The 24,217-nt window shown below is 36.7% G+C and overlaps 1 protein-coding gene across 6 annotated transcripts in view; it reads left to right on the top strand.

Annotated features, from left to right (window-relative positions):
* The window catches only part of METTL25 (methyltransferase like 25), a 44,834-nt gene extending 20,664 nt beyond the window's left edge, over nt 1–24,170 (top strand). For 4 of the 6 annotated variants that reach the window (XM_086887827.1, XM_086887830.1, XM_086887832.1 and 1 more), the window contains 8 exons: nt 4,884–4,978; nt 7,432–7,461; nt 8,547–8,620; nt 10,683–10,776; nt 12,191–12,292; nt 21,556–21,630; nt 22,253–22,324; nt 23,900–24,170. In XM_086887827.1, coding sequence (XP_086743953.1) covers nt 4,884–4,978; nt 7,432–7,461; nt 8,547–8,620; nt 10,683–10,776; nt 12,191–12,292; nt 21,556–21,630; nt 22,253–22,324; nt 23,900–23,998 — 641 coding nt within the window. In that variant the 3' untranslated portion in view covers nt 23,999–24,170. The remainder of the gene's footprint in view (nt 1–4,883; nt 4,979–7,431; nt 7,462–8,546; nt 8,621–10,682; nt 10,777–12,190; nt 12,293–21,555; nt 21,631–22,252; nt 22,325–23,899) is intronic. The other 2 variants (XM_086887828.1, XM_086887829.1) reach the window with 2 other exon arrangements.
* Nucleotides 24,171–24,217: the final 47 nt, after the last annotated feature.

The following is a 24,217-nucleotide window of genomic DNA, read 5'->3' as shown; positions in this document are numbered from 1 at the left end:
ACTTCAGGAGCACTTTGCATTTCAGATGTCCCATGGTTAAAGTGATGGTCGCAGTCTTGGTCCATCAGGGGTGGGGAAGCCATGAAACAAACGCTTCAAGGGTTAATATGTGCTCAGGATCAGGTGGGAAAGCCCAGGTACCTCCCCTTCGGGGTGGGGGGAAGTTTTAACCCTTTGGATCATGTGCAGTCCTCAGCACACATGGTCACAGCACTAAGCCTGACAGAGTTCAAGAAGTGTTTGGGCAATGCTCTCAGGATCATGGTGTGATCCTTGAGGATGGTGCTCTGCAGGGCTACCAGGTGATCTTGATGATCCATTGGATCCCTTCCAATTCAGCACAATCTTTGATTCTGTAATTTGAAATAAGAGATAGGTGTAGTTTTATAGGTACTTTCAGTGATAGCTATCTGATAGAAGCTCTTTTTGAGGTTGTCTTTAGTAATACAAAACATAAACTCCAGGTTGTGTAAGCATTGCCAAAGTCAGGTCACTGCTGGGTAGAGGAGCTCTAGAGCTCTACAGGAAGCTGTGGAAAGTAGCTTCTCAATAAGACACTCTGGAAGAAGTCAGCAAAGCTTTTGCAAAATCAACTTTGACTATTAAAAGCTATTGAACATAATAAAGGGAACCAGAAGAGTTGCAAAGGGTAGTCAAAATTCACAGACAGAATTTTATCAGACTTGTGAAACCTGGCAAAGCCTTGAGTAAGGTGGATTCGGAGGACAAATACTCTGAAACTGAATTTTCTGAAGGATTACTTACACAAGCATAATGGCTTTGTATCACTCTATCCCAGTCAAATATGAAAGATTACTCACTGTTTCAGGGTATTAGAGTACAGATGATTTATGTGTAGCCTAGTTATATTTTCAAAAATATTCCACAGCCAATATCTTAAAATAGCTACCACTGATACCATGGCAACACAGGAAAACACTTCCAAGCAACAGATCAAAAAGCTTAATTTCCTTCCCAAGGCATCTTTAGATATTGCTGCATAGGGAACCTTTCTATGTATTTGTGACACAGCTAACTAGTCACTAAATCCCAGATGTTTTTTATAAAAATTGATTCTGAAGAAAATATGAAACTTGAAAAAATACTAACAAGGTAAGCTTTACAGATGTTAAATGAAAGTATTACCTATTGAAGTTGTTATGGTACTTTTCATTAATAAATGTAGCAAGAATATATTAAAACCTGAAACCATCTTACATTTGTATTTTTCTCATGTGTACAAAGTATAAGGTTAGAATTGAGAATGCCAAAGTTTTAATGCACATACTTAAAACATACTCTAGGTTTGGGTTTTGGAAATTATTTTGGTGGCAGCTGATTCTGTTTCCTGGAATTAGAAAACATTTTTCTTCCCCAGTGCCCCTTGCTTTCCCCAGCAAAATCCTGCTTAGTCAGGAGACTTTTTTTGAAAAATACAAATTCAAGGACCAGTGAATTACATGGCCAAGGAAGATGTAGTCTACCCCATGAAGGAAAAAGGCAGTTTAGTAGTTATCTATTTCATTTTGAATAACAGAAGTAGACTAAAATCTACAGTGTTGTGGAAGATAGAGGCTATGGAGCACCTGAAAAAACTTATTTGTGTTTTAGTACTACTTTGATGAAGTTCACAATATATACAAAGAGACAAAGTAGGGTGTATGTGAAAAAAAATGAGGAGGGTAATAGATTAATTCCCACTGAAAAATCTCAGAAGGAAAAATGCCATTTCAATCCATTGAATTACATAATCAGCCAAAAGCAGCCATTAGGTTTAGGGTTGGGGTTCAGAGATTCCCACAAAGCCTGCAGCTCCAGGGACACCAGGGCTGGAAAAGGCATGCCAAGAGGAATACGACACAGCACCAGCTTGTTGCCTCCACACCTTTCTGATCTGGCTCATCCCATGGAACTCAAGTCAGTTAATATAATGAGTCAGTTATATTCCCAGTAATGTTAAAGCTTGTTGGTCCCATTGTTTTATAATGACAATATTTTACTGTAAAGCTTTGTGGAGTAAAATTTGAATATTAGCACACTAAAAATTGTAGTATTCTTAGACATGAGAATCTGTGGTCAGCCTAGTATTAAAGATATTGGAGAAGTTCATCCCATTCTCGTGAACTTCCTTGTCATCATCTGTGCACAGAGTTAGCAACTGTGAAAATGATTTTACCTTTATCTTACTTTTATTGCCTTATTTTTTTTTATAAATACTATATCAATTAAAAAAATGCTGATGCTTTATTGCAATATTTGCAGCATTTTATTTAATGTGTGATTCAGTCTTTCTTAGAAGTTAGCTTAGAGGTAAAGTCCTTGCTATTTAACTAATATCTTCTGATATTAAACACAAGCTTAGCTTCAGTTCTGCTCATTGAATGATTACCTAAAATTCCTTATTTTGTTAACTGCTCACAGAAGGAATTCTGTCTGATTGGCTGCTCTACTGAATTATAACGTGATTGCTTCATGTGCTGTTGAACACTTGAGCTGTTTCCTGTGAAATGTTCCATGGAGTACTTAAAATGTACTTAAAATGTTTCTTGAATGTTTTTTGAGATTTATACAGTTTAGAACAGCTGTTGTGTTGCTAGATAGAGGCACAATAAGGTATTTACTGAGCTATGTAATATTAAGTGTATCTGAAGTAGTTGGAGGCATTAAAATAATTTCTAGTTTTTTAAAATGTAGCTTGTAAATATATGAACTTCGTAGCAATATATTAATCCTAAAATTTTTAAAAGTGTACTTGAGAGCAGACTGAATGTGAAATAATAAATAGAATTTAAAGCAATATTGTAGATGTGTGGTCAACTTTTGATATATACAAAAAATTCTTTCCAACTTAAAGTATTAATTTCCCTTTTTCTCCTGCTTTACAGTTTCAATAATTTAAATGATGGTGCTTTGAGTGATAATCTTTTTCAAAGATTATCAGAATTATACATGAGTACTGTGCACTGATACTGAGATTGTAGCTGACAGGGTAGTAACTTCAACTTGAATGAATGATTAGTTTGCCTGTAGGACAGGGCATAAATTAGAAGGGATTTGCTGGAGAAGATGAAGTATTTCATCTTTCTAAATCAGTTTGCAAATTTTCATTTTGAAATATTTTAACATACATATTAGAAAGACATATTAGTGAGAATCATGCAATAGGAACCATGTCAGTTGTCACTGTTGGACACAAAATGAGTCACACAGACACAGCTCAAGGTGTGATGAAAGGAAAGAGAAACTTTATTTCTTCTCTCAGAATTTATAGGTTTCTGACCACGGCCAGGGATTGGATGGTCAGGATAACACTTTCCCAACCACACGGGCCCTCAGAGATGTCCATCAAGAGATGTGTATCAGAAAGAATGTATACAAATCTGTGTTCACAGTTACTGTCCTGGGAAAGTCTTTAGAAACTATGTCAACAAGATCAAAAAGCTGAGTTTTCAGGGTGACAGTCAGTCATTGTTTTCTTTGCAAAATAAATATTTGTAATGACATCTTACTGCCATCCCTGCAGTAGAAGTATTCATGTATTCCATGTACTCCATAATTAGACTTGAAGTTAATTAATATTTTAGAGCTTGTCATGAGGCACTTGCAAATTCTTGGTACATTCCTAGTGCTGAAACCAATTGCAATCTATTTGATCAAATTTCATCTTTATTTCTAAAGAATTTTCTTTCTCTTTCTGCTTGCAATCCATAATTAAAATCCTATTCTTAAATCACAGTTCTCAAACAAGTATTCAACCCCTAAGAGCCTCTGGTGTTCCTCAGGGCTAAAAGGAGAGCAAAGTGTGAGGTTGCCTGCACAGGATTCTTGCCTGCTTGCTGTAATTTTCTAGTGGTCAGCTGAGACTGGGCACTTCTTCCAAAAAGGCAAAGGCTGTCACAAGTTGTGGGGCTGGTTCTTTATAGTTTTTTTTCTTTTTCTTTGCTTAACTTTTATAGAATGAATTCAGCTTACATGTATGTAACTCCAATTGTTGGTAAATTTTCTGCTGTCCCCTCTTTTTAACCCCTTTACATGATTTATTCTGAAATATGCCCCAGTCACCTTCCTGTGCTAAAAAGCCAGGATCTCAGCCAATTTGTGGGTTTTTTTTTAAAGAAAGCAGTAATTCTTATTCACCATTCTAAAAAATCAGCTGACAATGTGTTAATGAAGACTCTAAACATTTAGAGTTTGTGTACATTTAGAACTGAGTATTAAGAACATCTATAAAGTAATCTCTGTGCTTCAGTTTTCCCATATTTGCACTAGTGTTAAACATGAATAATTTTCTTGTTATTCAAAATACAAATGATACTGAAACTGAGCACAGATTGTGATGCAAATGCTTCTTGGTGTTTTGAAGAAAGAGCAAGAGCCTTTGCAGCTGCTCTTTTCTGGAAAACAAACATTCTGCCTCACAGCAGAATGGTCTTTCAAAACTAGAATAAACAAATACACATTGTTCTGTGTGATGTCTGAAAGGCATTTGGGATAGAATAAGGAGACAATGAGAAGTGGTAATGAAGCTCTTCTGCATGGAATGACTGCTTGGCCTACATCTTGTGATTTGTGGAGTAGTGTAGGTTACCATGAGTATTTGCAGACTTTTCCCTCGTCCCTTTGACTGTTTTTTCAGTGGATTTATGCAAAGGACACTCACTTAAAATTGTTTTGGTAAATGTGAAATTATCAGAAATTCAGCATAAACCAAAAACATCTGTTAAAGAGAAAGCATGTTTTTTGTAGGACTACCACGAGTTTTGGTACTGGGTGAGAACAGTTTACTGTTTCTGCTACATTACCTACTGTTCATCTTGCTCCATCCATTGAGTACTCTGTAAGTGGAAAAGCTGTGCCTTTTTTTTTTTATCTCCTTGTTGCAGAATGCCAGGACCAAGTCTGGGGATTTCCCATGTGCCAGTACTTGAAGGACAAAGGCTGGTGCTGTGGTCGCAATGCTAGGATGTCAGCATGCTTGGTATGATTCCCCTCCCTTTCTTTTTCCTACAGAGAGCTTTGTCCAGATGTTACAGGATTCATTGTTTTTGGCTTCTGATCCTGAAGCCATGACTTTAATCCAAGAATCTACAGAATAGCATCATTAATGTTGTAAGCATGATGAATTATATCTAAAAAAAACAGTATTGACCTTCCAGCTTTATATATTTTATGCTTACTGAAGGCATGAAAAAATGAGTATTGACAGAAATGTACTTTAAGAGTGGACAGAAAGGCCAAAACTTTGCTGAAACCTAAACAAGGTAGCCCCTCAGGATAATAGTTCTTGGCCTAGGACTTTGGGAGAAACAAGGTAATTGTAGAAGGATTGCAATCAGTAACTCCCCCAATGCCTTCGTGATTCATAATATTGAATGTTCTAGCTGTTTAAAACCTGAACAACCCTGCCTATTCAAAAAACTAGAGGAGCTCTAAAATCCATGTGGCTTAAGAATCTGGAAGCATCTTTTTAACATTGCACCAAGAGATGAAGTACTTTTAAAGAAGTACTTAGCCTCATCAAGATAGGATGATGAGCTGTTGTCTAATTTGAAAAAACAGATAGGTACTGAAAATTCTGACCACTGTTTCAGCTAGAAGACCACTATTCCTTCCCTCTATTAATTTTAAATTTATGGTATCCAAACAAATCACATCAGGTTCTGGCTATGCTCTGCTGCTAGCTCTGTACCTCCATTACAAAGAAGATAGACTAAAGATTCAGTGTGGACTAATGTATTAAGGTTATGTAAACTTGAACTACCATGATAATTAAATGCTATCAGGAGAAAATATAGGAGGACAGTTGTTAGGATCCATAAGGCTTAAATGTGTTACCCTCAGCAAAGTAAAAGAAAAGAATTGTTCATTTTAGAGATGTAGCTGTAAACTTAGCAGAAGAAAAGTGCTTTCTAAAGGGATTTGCCTTTTCTCTTTTTCTTGTCAGTGTCATACAATACCAGTCCTTCCTCAGCTGACACATTAGCTGTTTCCTATTCCATTTCTTTTGGACAGAAAAAGGTTGGGCTGTTTTTCAGCAATGGTAGGAAGATAAATTTTGTAAGCAAATGACCCCCAAGAGAGTACTGATCATGCTATATATATCTATTTTAGATGTCTCAGAAATCACAGAAATTTGGCAATTAAAAAACCTTTTGTTTGAATATTCACAAAAGGCAGAGTTCTCCTGTGTAACTAGATACTTCTCCTGTTATGTTTACAATCATCTGTGTGCATTTTTCATGACTAGGATTTTCCTTGCCATGTAGGATGTACAATGGAGCCAGCACAGAGCCACTAAGCACCCACATTTCTTGGGCTAATGGCTGGTTAGCAGGAGGTCTGCTGAGCAGTGACACTGAGTTCAAATTGGTTGAATTGCCAAGAGCCAGAGGTGTTGGGCAGGAGTTACAGTTCCAGAGCCTTACAATATGTCTTGGAACCCATACCATCTCCTCAGCAGTAGCAGATAGCTGCTGTTACGAGAGCTTGTGGAGCAAAAGGCAAACCTGATAGCTGGCCAAAGCCATGAGTGGAGGAACTGCAGCTATGTGGACTGTGTTTGAAGAACAGTGTGAAGTACAAGATTAGTTCTATAATAAGGAGAAAGAAGAGTGGGTGATTGTGTAACATGCAGTCTTATTTACTATAGTGAAGTTTGGGACTAAGGGTGATAATAATCTGAAAATGGCAAGGGATTTTTGGTTTGCTACCTAATTTGATGTAGTATCAGATAATCAGATACTGAGGTTTTGTCTTCATTTCTACTACAATCTTCAAAACTCTGTTGAAATTTTTGTACGCACATTATCGTTTTAACTGTGAAAGAATATTATATGTTTCTAATTATTTGTCATACTTTGTTGCTATGCATCATAAAAATCAAGTAGTCTCATATCTACATCAGCATTTATAGATGAAGACTCTAGTGAAAAATAATGCACAGTATTTTAAACTGCAGTCTCTCTTAAGGTACTTTATTTGCCTGCAGCAGTTCCGTTTATCTGAGTACTAGCGATTGCAACTAATAATGTCCATTGAACTGGTATTTACTTTTAAATGATTAAATATGCAAAGTGAATTACTTGTATTTCAGTAGAAACAGATTCAAGAAAAATTCATTTGTTTTTAGCTCTTTCAGAAAAAGTAATCCTCTGAAATTCTTGTGCAATAGACAGAAAAACAAGCAAATTTTTCATGCATCTGTTTCCACACAGTTGGATGTCATTGCTTCTCCCATAAAGAAACCAAAATAACAGGAGTAGCTGCTTATGAGTGCCTAAAGGTATTAACACTTTAAAGTGTGCAAGCTCATGTTGTTTCACACCATTAATCTTTTAAAATGTCATCTCCTCTGACTTTTATACCATGTGTTTATAAAATGTTATGATAAAGAATAAACATATCAGCAATTTAATTCCTTGACTCTTAAAGGCTTTGGAGCGAGTTGCAGTTGGCCAAATGGTAAGTAATACTGTTTATTTTAGCCATTCTACGATAAAATGTGTTTTTCCCCCCTTGAATGTTCTTAATCCATGGCCTTTTACTGAACTTCTGCATATCTGGAATCTGAAATACTGGTCTACACTATGTCAAATCCTGATAGATAGCATGTGTCATCATGAAATCACGTTTTTATTGCTGTGGTTGTACTTAGTGAATCTGTTTTCTTTGACAATTGAGAGTCTGAGAAAAAAAGCACAACTTAAAATCTAAGTCATTAAACTATCCATCCTAACTTCCTTTGCTATCTTTCAGTTAATACATAAATTCAGTGCAAATGTCCTTCTGATATCCCTGGTTTGGATCACTCTATCCCAATGTTTTATCAACTAGTGTAAAAACAGACATTGTTATGACAAAAGCTTGAACCGGTTAGAAACATCGTGATTCTCCTTTTTAATCCCTGTATATTTTTCCCCTGTGAATATTTTGAATTATTGTTGTGCAAATTATCCTTAAGGGATGGTGGGCACCAACTGTGCAAGTATTTAAAAGGCCAGGCTGAGAGACTTTCCATATACAGTAAGCCCACTGACCCCAGCAGTCTTTTTCTGTGAATTTTTAATTGGCAGTCATTAGCTGGTTTTATGCAAACAGATTTTCCATAGACAAATATATGAAATTTTTAGTACTTTTTTTTTTGAGCACAGTACTTTCTGCGTGATTCAGACTACAGTCTGACCATAGATGATTCAGCTAGGTAATTTCTCCTTTTGTCTTCAAAACAACTTAGATAATTGTTATTTATTTTGCATATTAGAATTTGGATCATGAACAGTGCTTTTTTCTCTGTTGTCTTTCTTTCCATCAAGAGAGTCTGGGTTTGTTTTTCTTTTCTTGCATTTATGGTTGTGTTAGAATCTGACTTAAAAACATAATTTTAACTGGATGCAAGAACATTAGTAAATTGTCTTCTTAAATCTGGTATGACTGATTGTAAAGTATACAACTCAATAAATAGTTAAGGAAAACAGTACTGCTTTTGTTGCTCTGATCTTAATTTCAGTGCCAATTTTAAATCCTTGCTGTTGTAAAATTTTTTGCAGCTGCCTACAGAATCATTGTTTTATCGAGCTGTTCTTCAGGTTATTATAGAAGAAATTTATGGTGTCACCAAAAGGTAGGAAGCTCTGCATTCACATAATAACAACCAGAGATTGATCTGATTCTCTTTCACCTCTGTGTTGCAGAGAGTGTTTTGGAAAGCAGAAGGATGTAGGAATCAGTCTCATCAGGTTGTGTATACACATTGGTATTAAAATGCAAGATAGATTTGCTCATCCTAAATCCATGTCACAAATGTATGCCCTTCCTTTACCTGTAGCTGAAACAGGCCCTCTTTGGTACTGGGTAAAGCACATCTTCACCTGAGAATTCTCAGCAAATGCACTGAAAAGTCAGTGCCAGTCCTGGCAGTCCCTGTCATGCAGAGGTCCTGGGAGCTTTGATACTGCAGAAGGAAGAAGGCATTTCTGTTTGTCCTGAGAAAAACTGCTGACAGCTCGATGGCCATCATGGCTCCAAAGAGCTTACTCACTGCCTGTGCCTACACTAGAAAGTGCTGCTTTCTTTTAGGAATGGGATTTGGAGAGCTGCTGTTGAGGACCTGACATCTACATTATTCTCTTCTGTGGTTGCAGTTGGATTAGATTTTATCTTAGTCTGTGGGATGTAGGCCTGTTAGAACTTGGAGCACATCCAGAAGCACACCTACCTGTTTAATTTAGTTTGAAAATAACCCATTTTTTGAGCTCTGATACTATTTCATGGTGTGAGCCAAGGCATGAGAGGTGAGGAAAGCCAGAAAATTCACTTCAGAAGTATACTCTGATCTAAAATAAGTACTTAATGCAAATACTCTTAAAACTGACTAGATGTAGAGTCTGACAGATTACCTACCCTTCAGAAGGTCAAATCCTGAAAGAAGAAATGTTTCTTTATTTTAAAATTGCATAAAATATTACACAAAAAGTCATGGCTGCTAAATTGTAAAGAAAAGAAAAACTGTGAGGTAGATTTTTCATGTTTTGAAGGAAGTATAATTTGGAGGAAATAATTAAGATTGTATGTCTGTAATGAGCACAATGGCTCCCTTGGCAAGACCTTTCTCACCCCCATTTTTTTTTCTGAGCATGACATTAAATGCCCATATTCCTAGGAATGACATAACAACATAATCATTAACTGATTTTCAGACTGTATCAGCCTAAATGTTTAGGCACATCTGAATATTAAATATGAAAACAAAAATAATTCTCAATGAGTGAGGGTCCTTGACACCTAAACAGCATTAGAACTGCATTGAAATCCTTTGAATTCTGTTGACCTCAGATATTAGTTCTGGGTTTTAGATAAGGAGATACATTTTGCTAAGAATAAAGAGGGAGAAAAGTTCGAAACTAATATACTTCTATTCAGTTTTTCACTGGGAGGGTATGGGGAGAGTGTATCTCTTATTATATAATTCAGTACCTAAATATTTAACTCCTACCCTGCACATCTAGAGGAGAAATAATGTTAGACTAAGTCAAGAAAGTGAATTCAGACTAAAAAGAAAATTTGTGTGTTGTTTCTCTAAGGTATTTTAAGCACAGACAAGTAGTCTGCTAGGATTCATTCTTCCTTTGTGCATTATTTTGACATATGTTTTGAAACAACACACATTTTTGTCTGACTTAAAATGCAAGCTATTGAGTTTTGAACAGGACAGAATTCTGGCATCATTTAATGAAATAAAAATTGAAAGGATAAGAACACCAGGTAACAAGCAAAAGTGACATTTTCTCAGTCCAGTGGTTGGTGTTAAATAAATTACAGCAGAATTATGTTAGATTATGGAAATAATATAGAAGTATGGAAGGAAATATCTGTCAATGGACATAATAATTTCATCATTCATAAAAGGAAAAAAAAAGTTACTTAAGAAATTAAAAAGAAACTTCAAATATCTCTCAAAATTTTAGGCAAAATAAGAACCATGTTATAACCGTAATACAGTTACCCAGTTGCTGTGTCTAGAAGTTACTTCAAGTGTTAGCTAGTTTTAAGTGGAAGGAAGAAAAAAGAAAGTTCTTGCCAACTTGGCAGTAGTAGCCATCCAACTGATTTATTTCTTTTGTTAAAAACACATGAATTTCTGTTGTTGGATGTGTAAAAGTTACACCTGGGTACTGTATTTGCAGTGATCGACATGTTGGAAAAACCTTCTCCAAATCATCCTCCTTCGTAGATTATGTCAGACGATCTCTGAAAAAGCTGGAACTGGATGATTCAAAGGTGAGTCACTAATTAGTGACTATATGAAATTGTTATATCCATATAAGTTCTTAAGTCAGCACCACAATGCAGTGTTTGAGCCATTGACTTGATTTATGTCATATATTGCTGTATGAATATTATATTTGAAGACTTCATACCTTTAAATTAGTAAATGTTAAGGAAACATATTAAGATATTAAATCACTTTGTTAGACAGAGAAAAAGAAGTAAATATAAAGTAGAGATTTAAAATCTTTTGGAGATTTTATTTATGTTCTTGAGTCTTGTCTTAGTCGTAGTCCTACAACTGCTCAGTTGGTCAACAGATGGCAACATAGCATTAGGCATGGAATATGACTGTGTGAAGATCACAACCATGTTGTGAGAACAAGTTGAGCAGAGGAGACACTAGAGAGTACTAGACAGATTGTTAACAAATTAAGTACAATCAAAGGAAAAGTGGGAGTGTAACCATGTAAAATATTTAAGCTGAATGTTGTTGCAGCCCCTGGTAAAGTAATGTTTAAAACCTGTAGTCAAAATGTCAAATGACTTAAAATTTGCCAGGCGCATCAAAGCATAAACTAGGAGAAACAGGCAAAATCAAATAAGCAAGTAAATTCGAATGACATTGGAATCATCTTGACAGCATTAGGAAAAGGACTTATGCCTGAAGTCTGCTGTATTTTAAAAGGATTGTATTTAATTCCTTAGTTAGGAAATCACATCTAGCAAATGTAGTTACCTGTTTGCTTTTCTGTATGAATAGGCACTAACAAGATGCATTCACCTTAGCTAGAAATAAAATTGCATCTTTCTTCATGTGTGTACAGTCACCCAAAAGTAATAGTGGATTGTTTGTGTAATAATCAATTCACAAGATATTTTCTTTAAAACCAGTAAGAATCGAAAGTTTGTTTCAATAGGTCTGATTTTAGATATGTTGCCTTTTGCTAAGAAGGGTCTGGACAAATGCAAGTTGCCCTGAGACAAAGATGTCTGTCAGCACTATTTCAAGCTGCACATTTATGTGGCTGCTGAAGACCTGATTCAAGTAAATGCTCACTTTTGCTCATGTTTCTCCTCATTTTATGTGCAGCTGGCTGCATACTGAAGGCTGGATTTTATGCTGATGTAAACAATATTATTTTTTATTTCCCAGCTATATTGAAATCTGCAGCAGCACAAAACCAGTGCTATTTTCATACTACTGAGAGGAAAGTTGTTGTTGCTCCCTTAACAGTGGTTCTGATCCTGCAATTTTCATGGTGGAGTCAGCACTGTATCTACACAATATTGGAGAATGTGTTAAATGCCTCACTTCAGGAAAAAAAAAAATACTTATGTAGCTAGAAACGTGATAAAGCCTAAACATTTGCTCTGAAAGATAACAAAAATCAAGGAGAAATTTATGTGGAATTTGTTTTTTTAGCTCTATTTAGAAATGAACAAAAGAGCAGCTGTACTGCATAGACCAAATGTCTGCTTTGTCTCTGGCAGTGGACAAAAACTGATGCCTTGGGATGAATATAAGGTGGGAGTAAGCATATATGAAGCATACTTCTAGAATAATCCAAAATGTCCTTGTCATTCACAAAAAAAAAGGGAGGCAATCATTGTCTTAATGCATAAATATGTTTAGGTTATATTAAAAAGCAGCTGAAACTTAGTGACACAGTATAATACAACCAGAGAACTATGAGAAACAATTGTTTCCATATGGGTCTCTGTTTTACATGTGCAAAGATATTTTCTAAAATACAGAAGTCAAGAAATTGCGAGTCTCCAATCTTTTACTAGGCTTATCAGAATATTAAAAAGAATTTCATCTCTGTATGATAATAAAAGTGCTGGAAAGGAAAACAGAGGGGTAGAGGCGCTGTTTTTAGGAGTCCCTGCCAGGGTTTGGTAGCTTGTTCATGTATGGTAAAATCTTGAATGGTTTTTATCACTGGAGCTGAATCTGTACTGTGGGATGTAAACACTCCTCCAAACTTAATGGTTTATGATAAGCATCAGAGCTGCTTCCTTTATACACACCAATACCTCTGTTTCTGATCAAAAGGTAGCTCTGGGGCAATCTGGTCATTTTCCAGTCTGGACAATTGTGGAGGCAGGATAAAGAGTGCAAGTATATAAAACACCTAACCTGCCTTGATACTCACTTTTGTAAGTGTGTGCCTTTTGCTAACTATTACCCTAATGAAAACTCATCAGGTGTAATTATCCAAATAGTAAGGTTGTTTTGGCTGTTGATTTTAATTAAAGATAAGTTCTTGAATCCTGCCAATAATTCATGTGAAGAAACCCCTCTGCTTCTTTCTTTTGTGAAATAGATGTGAAGCTTTTGCTTATGTGAAGCAAGAATTGACTCTTTATGAAAAGAGTCTCAATCAGAAATGAGTTAGAGTGAAACAGCATAGTAAAATAGATTTTCTACAAAAAATAAAAGGCATTTATCAATAACCTAGCATCACTCATTGTTAAGAATTGCTGTTCAAGCACTGAAGTTTCCTATCAAGTGAGCCAAAATAATTTCCTCCATTCATGGTGTTTCTTTTTAGTGTGGAAGAGCCTGTCAATTAAACACTTAGATGCAAATGAAATAATTTTTTCTGCCTTTTGGTACAGGACCATTCCCTTCACACATCTTTTCATCTCAGTAGTAAAAATGAGGTATAAATCACAACTGAATTTCTGATAAAACATTCTCATTCTATGAGGGCAGAGAAAGGTCTTTTAGTGTAAGCATGCTGCTTCACAAGTGTGGTTATATTGCTTCTAGCTTCAGAATTAATGGAATTGTTCTGTGGGCTGTGGATCATAAAATGATAGAAGAGATGTTAATGATCATCTAGTTCAAACCCCCCTGCTGTGGGCAGGGACACCTTTCACCAGGTTGCTGAAAGCCTCATCCAGTCTTGCTTTAAACATTACCAGGGATGGGGCATCCACAGCTTCTCTCAACAACCTGTGCCAGTGTCTCATACCCCCATAGTGAAGAATTTCTCCCTTATGTAATCTGAACCTGTCCTCAGTCATTTTGTCCTGTCACTACATGCCCTTGTGAAAAGTACTTCTCCAGTTCTCTTGTAGGTGCCCTTTAGGTACTGGAAGGTCCTTTATGGTCTCCTCAGAATCTCCGTTTCTCCAGGCTGCGCAGCCCCAGCACTCTTAGCCTGCTGGCCACAACTCTTTTAATGTGGCCATTCAGTGAATTCTTTATCCACCAGTTTAGAGACGAGCATGTCACATGGGATAATGTGAAATGTTTTGCACAAGTCCAGGTAACAATATCAGTTGCTCTTTCCTTATCTACCAATTCTGTAACCCCTTCATAGAGGACCACCTGATTTGAAGGCACAGTTTGCCATTAATGAAGCTGTGTTGGCTGCCAACAGTCTCCTCTTTATTTTCCGTGTGCCTTAGCATAGTTTTCAGGAGGATCTGATGCATGATCTTAGGCATCAAGGAACCCGTAGTTCCCCAGGCCTTCAGTTTTTTTTCCTTTTTGAAAATGAGTTACGGATTGTGTTCCTTTTTTCCATGGGAACTTCGCTAGGTTGACATGCCTTCTCAAATATGCTGGATAGTGGCTTAGCAACTTCATCTGCCAGTTCCTTCTGGACCTACAGATGCATCTCGTCAGTTCCTATGGACTTGTGCATCTTCAGGCTCCTAAGATCTTCTTGAGCCTGATCTTCTCCTACAAGGAGCAGTTCTTCATTTAGTCAGTCCCTGCCTTTGCCTTCTGCACTGGTGTGGCTGAAACACTTGCTGATGAAGACTCAGTCAAAAAAGTTGTTGAGTATCTCAGCATTCTCCGTAAGCTGTGTAACCAGTCTCTGGTTCTGGAGAGTGCACACGTACCTATAGAAGCTTCTTGCTCTTGATGTCAGTCAAGTTTAATTCTCTGAGAGCTTTATCTTTCCTAACCTGATTCCTGTCTGCTCAGACAATATCTCTGTATTCTTCCCAGGCTACCTTGCTTCCACTCTAGGTAGGCTTCCTTTTTGTTGTTTAGTTTGGCCAGAAGATCATTGTTCATCCATACTGACCTCATGGCATTTTTTACTTCCTCTTTAAGCTTGGAGAAGGTAGCCCTTGAGTATTAACCAGCTTTTACTGGCCTTTTCCCTCCAGGGCTTTATGCCATGGTACTCTGTCAAGCTAATCCCAGAAGTCTGGTCTCCTGAAGTCCAGGATAATGAGTTTGCTGTGCGCTCTCCTTGCTGCCCCAAGGACCGTGAATTCCACCACTCCATGGTCACTGCAGCCCAGGCTTCCCCTTGAGCTTCACATTCCCCACCAGGCACTCTTTATTGCTGAGAACTGAGAGCATTGGCTCCCCTGTCTCAAGGGAAGAAGTTCTCATCGATGCATTCCAGGAGCCTCCTGGGTTGCTTATGCGCTGCTGTGTTGTCCCTCCAGCAGATACTGGTGTGGCTGAAGTGCCCCATGAGGACAAGGGCTTGTGAAAAGCTGCTCCTTTGTGCTTGTAGAAGGCCATATCTAGAGATCCCTGCACAGGGCTGCAGTAATTGCTCTGGATACATACCAAAGCAATATTTTGTTCCTGATTGTTTTCTTTGTCATAGTTCACTGTCTTTCTATAGATTCTGCGTTGTACAGACAGAGCGTTAAGGTTCACATAGATTTTGGAGAAATTCTTTTTATCGCAAGATTTCTTTTCCCTTTTATTCATGTTTTACCTAATTGACGTGGACAGGGAACCCTCTTTTGGGAGAATGGAGCATTCATCCCTGCCGTCTCTCCTGGAGTAGCTGGCCCCTCTGATACTTGTTAGCCTTTGTTGCTTTCAAGCAGCGAGAGCAATTCCTTTCTCTTCAGCTCAGAACATGTTCCAGCTGTTTGTAGCTGCTTTGCAAATGCATTTAAAATGAAGCCTCTTTATTAACACATCTGATTGCTGCTTAAGGCAGTAAGTGCTACAAATAGCATTGCCATGGTAAAATCTCCTTATATAAGTATTTATGTATTTCTAGAGTTTTTAAGAAAGAAAACTCAAAACTCTTTATGTTTTCTGGTGTCCTGTTCTTACTGGGGTAGATTAGCAAAAGATCTTTCATTGGGGCTAGCTTCAGGTGATTAAATGAAGAAAGTGCTTACAAAGCTAAGGCCTGGATGTGTGTCTGACAGCCTTTGGGATCTATTGACTTGGTGCTTTTGAAAAATCCGGACTATTTAATTTTAGTGTTAAAGCTGGTAGACAGTATTGAAATCAGAATTTAAGCAAAAATACTTTTTTTTTTTTTCACTAATTGCTTATTTTTTATCAGACAAGTTCAGGGTTTTTTTACATTTGATAAGGGAGATGGGTTACTCTTAGCTTACTATAGACTGTCTTTGACTTTTAAATTCTCCTCAGCAGTCACGAGTGGAATATCATAAAATGCAGTTTGCAAATGAAGAGAGACAACATGAAGCTTACTGTGTGTCTTAATTTTCTCTTGCTTTAAAAAGTGTTGAAAAGCCACTCACTTAAGACTGGGAAACTGTCAGTAGTGGAATTGTGTAATACATTAAGACATTAACTAACCCGAATATATGCTGCTGTACCGAGAACTAAAATGAATTTTTGCAGAAATTGGAAAAGAGAGGGACTTCTAGCCTGAGATTTCTCATCATCTTAATGTCTACCCCACAGCCAGCGTTAGGGTGGATATCCTGAAATGACAGTGAATATCTGAAACTGGTTGGTCTTTGCTAAGAATATTTTTAATTTGGTATGTTTTATTGTGTTCAGCCACTGGGCAAACATGGAGCCAAAGCCAAAACAATACTCTTCATTTTCCCCTGAATCCTGAAACAGCAATTAACTGAGACTAAGCAGTCAAAAAATGAAGGTAGTACATGGATTTACACACTTAATGCATTTTACAATTGTTGAAGAGTTGACTTCCTTCACTGTTTTCTTGGACAGAAGGAATTTAATCTCACAGACTTCCTGTTTCCTTCGTTAGTTAGGGAAGTACTAAATGATGGCTCAGGTAACACTTGCATAGCACTCTATAAAGTATAAGCACATAATGCTGTTTTTAAGCATAACTGTTTTTCACATAGACAAAATACTATCCCAGTTACAGTACTGTAGCATTTTACTCTGATGAAGAGTCCTAAGAGATGTGACTTGTATATCAATTAAGCATAATTATAAATAATATAGATTGCATTCATTTGAAATGCATTTTAAACAAAGTTCTAAATAAACTTAATCCACTCAGTAGTTTCATGATCTGTTTTACATTATTTTACAATATGTAACATTACATTATTTTTAACTACCTGAGTCATGGAAAAGTTTTAAAATTTCCTCTTCAGTATGTTCTCCCCAGTGTTTTGAACTGATCTAAGACTCTGCTCTGCTAGAAGGATTGCCTCACAGTTTTCTTGTAGTCTTGTCAGTGTTCCTGATCACACTGGTACAAGGAGAGAGAGGAAACATGGAGTTGTGCAGTCAGTGCAGGAAGAAGCAGTCCCTTTGAGATAGCAAAGAGGAATTGCATCTAGCAGACTGTGGAATAGCATCCTTAGGCTGTCTCTTCTGTCGAGGGCATGTGTAGCATTGGACAGTAAAAGCGACTTTCGTTCAGTGAAAGTACTCTTAGTCTAGGAAAGGATACAGCTCTGAAAAAATGTTCTCTGAAGAAACATGAAGTGTGGTTATCAGTAATTGCCTCACACCTTGTGCCTGAGTGTTTTCTTTTCAGCCTGTGCTGTATCAGTGTGCCTTGGACTGCAGTCCAAGCTGGTTGTGCTCAGGTGTGTGGTATCTCACGTGCTCTCAGAGCTCTCACCGTGTTCAAAATGGATCAGCCAGTCCTATGGCTCATGTTTAGTGCCATCTCCACCATATGGTATTTATGATATATATGGTATATTATATATGGTATTGTAACAACTAGGTCACTGGAGACTTTGCTAACTCCTCTTGCTTGTTTCAGTTGTTTGAGTGCCCACATCCATCCTCAAAGAAATCAGTTCAAAATAAAGCTTGCACCACCATCACAGTACAAAGAGATAAGGTCCTTTTGTTGGCAACCTGATAAAGACCAGGAGACATTGTAGCTGTATCAGGAAAGAAATACTGGCCAAAATTAAATGAAGGTCACTTGAATGTCAATAACATAAGTAGGATCTTTGAGTGCAGAGTCATTATTACGACAAATACATGTATTTGAGTTTTTTCATGTTCATAGTTTCAGTGTCAAAATGTAAGCAAAAAGTTCAGTGCATATATATGAAGAATATTTTTGCATACACAGGTGAGTGGCAATGCAGAGTACAGTTGCTTGGATAACTTCAGTGGCTGAATGGGGCTTGCTTTACATGTGGAAGTACAATTCTTCTTCAGAAATGGCAAGAGTAAACTACTCCTACTTCACCCTGGAAAGAAAGCTGAAGGTTGTGTTAGGTACCGAAGGCAGGTGGAAAGCTGTTGCAATTTCAGACAAAGCCAGTGTTATTTGGGTTTTAGATGTCTTCCAGTAAATTGAACACACAGCTAACTACCATTTTTGTGCCCTTCTCTACCAATGCTTTTCAGACAGACACTTTTGCTCTTTTCCAGCTGAGCTGTTTCACTGAATTGGTTCGCTCACCAAACCTTTATCTGAGGCACAGTTTGGAATAGTACCTGATCTATCCATGGCAGCAGGAGGTGTTCTGTCAAAATGTGTAATAGGCAGGGAAGGAATGGAAAAGCACATACTTGTATATGGTGGAGACATTTTTGACCTACTTTTTATTTACCAAACATTTCACAGCTTGTTTTCTTTTAATTTGAATGTTTTGTCTTGGAAAATGGAGAACATAAAGGGAGCAAAAGCAGAAAGATTTCAAGATCACATTTTTCCAAATATAGATCTTTGTATTTTAATTCCAAATAGCCTGTAATTTCAAAAATCCATTATACTAAAACCCTATTAATACTCAGTTGAAATGAAAAGCTTACAGGGCAGAGGTTAAATAAACTCTTTTGTTTATTTCATGACTGATATATTTTAATTGGTTTGACTGTTTAGAGGGGAAGAGAAAAACAAAAAGAACTCTAAAATATTTGCACAGCTTTACAGAAAATAAAATAGTAATAAGACCAAAAAAATTCTTGCTAGTCCACTTTAGTACTGCTGGATAAACTACTCAACCTTGCCTTTGCAGTAGGGAAAATGTACTTTATAAATTAAAAGAATATGACTGAAATACCACAAAAGGTTTTTTTCTGATCTCTTGTTTTAAAGCAGAGTTAAAATTATGTATCATTCCTGAAAATAATATTTGTCAGATCTTCTAAAAGCTTCCTGTGATGGAGACTGACAGCCTTGCCAGTCCTTAATTAACCTCTAAGAGAAAATGTTCACGTTTTGACTGACTTTTTTTTTCTTTTTTCTTTTTTTTTTTTTCCCCTGCAATTCAAGCCCATTAGTTCTTGCCCTATCACACAGTGAACAAACTGTTCCCTACTTCTTGGTGATAGCCTTGTAAAAACTGTTATTATCCCCACTCTCAATTTTGTCTCATTTAGCCTGATCAGTTGCAGTTCTCTGAGTCTTTCTTCACAGGTCAAGTTTTCTAGATCTCTGATCTATTTTCCTTCTCAGGGCTTTTTCAGACAGTTCATTTCTTTCTTTGAAATCTGATGCCCAAAAATGGATGCAGTATTCCAGCTAGAGCTTTTCCACTGCCAGAGTTGAAGGATTACTTCCTGCACTTTGCAGGCTGCTCTCCCATACATGTCACAGAATGGTGATTGCTTTTTTTTGCAGTAGCACAACTGTGGCTCTCACTCAGCTTATGATCTGCTCTGTCTTCCAGACTGTCATTTGGTGCTCCCCGTCCTGAACAGCTGATTATTTCTGCCTGAGCCTAGTCCCTTCTGCTTTTCTGTACAGCATTTCAAACTTCTTCTCTAAGCAATGCTCCAGTTTCTGAAAGTTATTTTAAGTTCTGGCAATGCCTTCCTGTTGCACATTTGCAGACTTGGCTAATGTGGTTTCTGTTCTATTGTCTGAATTCTTAATGAAAATACTGCATTCCATAATGGACCTCCAGTCAGCAGGTCGTTCCAGTCGCTCAAAGACTCATTAGGAGCCACTCTCTGGTTATGGTACTTCAAACAGTTCTCACTCACTTTTTAGTACTTTAATCTGAAGCTTGTTTCCTAAATTTGCTTATAAAATTATTATGGGAAATGTTATCAAAAATCTTTTTTGAAATCACAATATGTGTGAATCAGTTGTTTTTCTCTGTCGTGGATCCTTTTATCCTTACAAGTGAAGTAGACTGACTTGTGATATATTCTTGATGACTTTGTGTTATTACACATTTGCTTATCTTTCAGTGGTTTTAAATTCTTTATTTGTTCCACTTGTTCAGTGCACTGAACCTGAACTTTCTGGTCTATAATAAAAGACATATCTGCTATCTGTCTGACATACTCTCTTTGAGAACTTCTCAGTGACAATGAGTAATAGTTCTGAGGTCACTTCAGCCCTTTCTTGGCTGTCCCAGGATAAAGTTTATAATACTCACTTGATTGGAAAACTTACATATTTTTTAAATATTTCCTGGTTTGTTTCCCTGTTTTAGACAAAGATTTTACTTCTTTGCAACTGTATTAGCCACCTGCTCTCAGATGATTCTTCTAATAAAATGTGCAAAAATTTATTAAGCATCTTAGCTTTCCTAATCTTTTGTCATAGAGTCGTAGAAGCATTTAGGCTGAAAAAGGCTTCTAAGGGCAGCAATTCTAACCATTAACTCAGCACTGCAAGTCCACCACCAAACCATGTCCCTCAGCACCACATCAACACATCTGGCAGAACTTTTCTGCTGAGTTTGGACCCTTTCATTCCATAGCCATGACAGAACAGCCATACTGCAAAACTCCCAGTACTGCAGAAGTGCATCAGGCTCTTTCAGCTCTGCTGTTCTCAGCAGCAATAATGCTACAAACCTACTCCCCACTTCTTTGACATGTTCCGTACGTGACCAGTTCAAGTGTCTTGTTCAGTGTCCAGGACTGTGGTCAGCAGAGCAGACACATCATGACCTTCAAAAGCCAGGAGATGTGGTGGTCTGGCTGCCCTATAGAGAACATGTGAAGAGCAGTCATGGTCACAGCTGCAGCAGCTGCTCTGCTGTACTGTCCAGCAAGGGCTGAAAAGGCTTGGCCAAGTTCCTGAGCTGCCTGTGTATCAAATTCAGCCCCAAATTGCAGCGTTTGCAGTCATGGTGGCAGTGCTGGCAGACTCACATCAGGTGATTGGGAAGAGAGGGAACATGAAGTAGTTCAAAGTCGGTAGAGAAAGTTGTGTTTTAAAGATGGGTAATTTTGTGCACAGGGAGACAAAGCATTATTTCCAGAATCTGATAGTAGGTTGTGAAATACCATCCATGTTAGTCTCGCACCAGAGTTTAATTCTCAGCTATTTAAATAAATCTCTTGGGCATGGAAGTGAAGAAGGGATGAGGTACATGGAAAGGAAATGAGAATGTTATCTCCACTTTACTCTCTAATTCTCATTTAAGAGTGGCTGGAGCTTTTCTGTATAAGGATATCTCTCAGTATTTCCTGTCAGTGGAAAGTGCTGTGTGAAGAACAGTGTAAGTAAGAACTGAGAAACTGCTATGGGAAAACTATTATAAATACTAGCAAAGTGCTAATTTCAAAAACAAAATACAGATTTCATTTTGTAGTATGACAATATTTAATTCTGAAGTTCTCTTGAAAAAGTACCTAAAATAACTTTGATACCTTTTTTTAATCTCTTGCAGCTCCCAGACAGCTGTATAATGGACTACTATGAAAAGTACAAGCACAGAATGAATGAGCTTGAAGCATTTAATATGGTAAAAGTTATGGGAATAATACTACTACCTTGTGTACATGTGCTAGTCTAGAACAAAGCCCTGTTAAGTTTTATGTGGAGGTGGACTGTCTTACACTGTGGTATGCAATCTCAGGAAACAAAGCAGTTCCCCCTTCCACACTTTGGAGCATATCCTATTCCAGAACTATATTAGGTGTAAGTAAAGTAATAAAGTGAACAACACATGGAAGATTCTTTCTCAAGAGGGACTGTTGCACTGGAAAATGGAATGTCAGTCTCCTTTTAAATCTAGACTTGTCTCCACGCAGTTATTTCATAAAAACTCTTTTTATTAAAATTGATTATTTCCCTCTTTAAAATTGTTCTGCTACATTTAATATTATTTTCTTGTTGGACAATGTCTGAAAACCAACTAAACAACGTAGTTCCGTGACTTTATGGCATTCCATGTATTTTTGATTTTAATATAATCTGTTTTGAAGATGTCCATCCCATAGGGAAAATTAGCAAGGTGACATTTGTACAACAGAACCCCTAAAATGTGGTTGACCTTCCTGGAATTGTTCTGAGGAAATGTAGCCATGTGGAAGTGTATTGCTTGTCTTTCCCAAAAGGATTCTAACATCTAATCTTTCTTTCAGTTGAAGGTTGTTCTGGCTCCTTGCATAGAAGTTTTAATACTTCTGGATCGTCTTTGCTACCTAAAGGAGCAGGTATTTTTGCATTCTCTTTCATGATACCTAAAGGCTACATCACTGAAATGAGGCTATTTTAGTCAATTTATTACTGTGCAGATGAAAAGTCTCTGTTGCAGAATTATTATTCTCATCATATTTGCACAAGTATAAGCATTCATTCCATTTAGTATAAACATATGCCCAGCAGATGTTTTTATTTTCAACAAAGCAGCAACAGTAAAGTTTATGCTCTTTTAATTGTATTGTAATTACTAGTCAATAGATAGTAAAAAATAAATTAATCAAAGGTGCAGCAAATCTCAATTTATACAACATAATGAGATATTTAATAATTAAAAAATTTAGGAAATGATAAACAAATATTGTGCTGTTAATACTTGAACTTCCAATTAATGTGCTTTGGAACATATAATTCAAAAATGTTTGAATTCAATCCAAAACGTTTATGACTTTCTTTTACTGTTTCTTAATTAAGATCAGTTAATAATGAGAGAGGATCAACCTTTCCTAACTGTATGGGTCAGCTGAGGTACATTTGACTAACATGCAGCCTGCATATATTTTACAAGTATAGATCTGGGACATAATAAACAAATGCTGCTGCATTTACTCCATGATGACTTCTTCCATTATTGCTTTTTCTTCTAACACTGATTTTGAGCTTGGCCTGGTTAGCTTGAAAGCAGTGGCAATACTTTTTCTGTGCCAATAAACATTTTTCACACAAGTAATAATTTCCTAGGAGGAAATGGTAGCATCTTCCAGCTTCTGCTCTGGGCCATGGTCAAAATAAAATTTTAAAATAAAGTTTAAACCCATTCATATGAATAGCTGTGTTTTTCCACTATAAACCTTTCATTTTAACGGCTCCATTTTATCATAAGTGAAAACTCACTTTATTCTCTGTCATGGTGCACTTGGACAACTGCTTTGTACTAAATGTATGCCTTTGTTCTAACTGGTATTTTTACAGAGAAGCAATTTGAAATAGTTAAATAATGATGTATTTTCCCAAGTGCCAACCAGTTAAAAATTGCATAGAAATCTGTATGATTTCCAAGATGGGAGATCAAACTTGCTGCATATAATACTAATTCACCTTTTCTAAATGTAATACATGCATGGATTTAATCTTATACTGATTGATTCACGAAATGTATTTAGGAAGAAAAATAAAAATTATAAAAGCCAAATGCAGGGTGATGACCAGATCCAGCTGGCCTGATTCATTTGAAAAGTCAGTTAATTAGCTCAGTAGTAGAATGTGCAACATAAAACGAATATGACATGATCCTTAATTTCTTTGTTCTAGTTCAACCTAAAAACAAAGCTTTATTGATGAAGCAGGTGAAAAGCTATCACTTGATAGCACCAGAAATAATTAAATTACTTTAAAATACATCCTGTTATGGATGCCCATTTTTTCACAACAGACTTTCCCCCGATTTTCTTATTAGATAAGTAGTTTTTCTGCTTTGTATTAGGATAGTTCTATTTATTTTCAATTTTGTATTTCAAAATATATATTACCATATTTTAGCTTGTAAGTCAAACACATTTTTATGCATTTCAATCATATATCATTTTCAGGAAAACATTGCCTGGTCTGGACTTGTGAAGTTATTTGATCCTGTGAAGTCCCCCAGATGCTATGCAGTTATTGCTCTGAAGAACCAGTCATGTTCTTAAGTGGAAGCAAATTGCAGAGAGGTTGGAAATTCTGAACTGATAGTGCTTTTTCCTCCATTTTATTCTGTTATTTTTAACTGATTCCTCAAGTACAGTGTTTGTTTTTTGATGCAAAAGAAAAAAGTGCAACGTCTCTTTGAATCTCCAGAAATAAATATCTCTTTTACAAATATGATTGCTTCCTTATGTCTGTTATTAATGTCGAACATCGACTTTTTT

This window comes from Cyanistes caeruleus, chromosome 4 (genome assembly GCF_971803275.1).
Source record: "Cyanistes caeruleus chromosome 4, bCyaCae1.hap1.1, whole genome shotgun sequence".
Classification (NCBI taxonomy): domain Eukaryota; kingdom Metazoa; phylum Chordata; class Aves; order Passeriformes; family Paridae; genus Cyanistes; species Cyanistes caeruleus.
The sequence above is the reverse complement of the archived record's forward strand: the minus strand, read 5'-3'. Positions and strand labels throughout refer to the sequence as shown.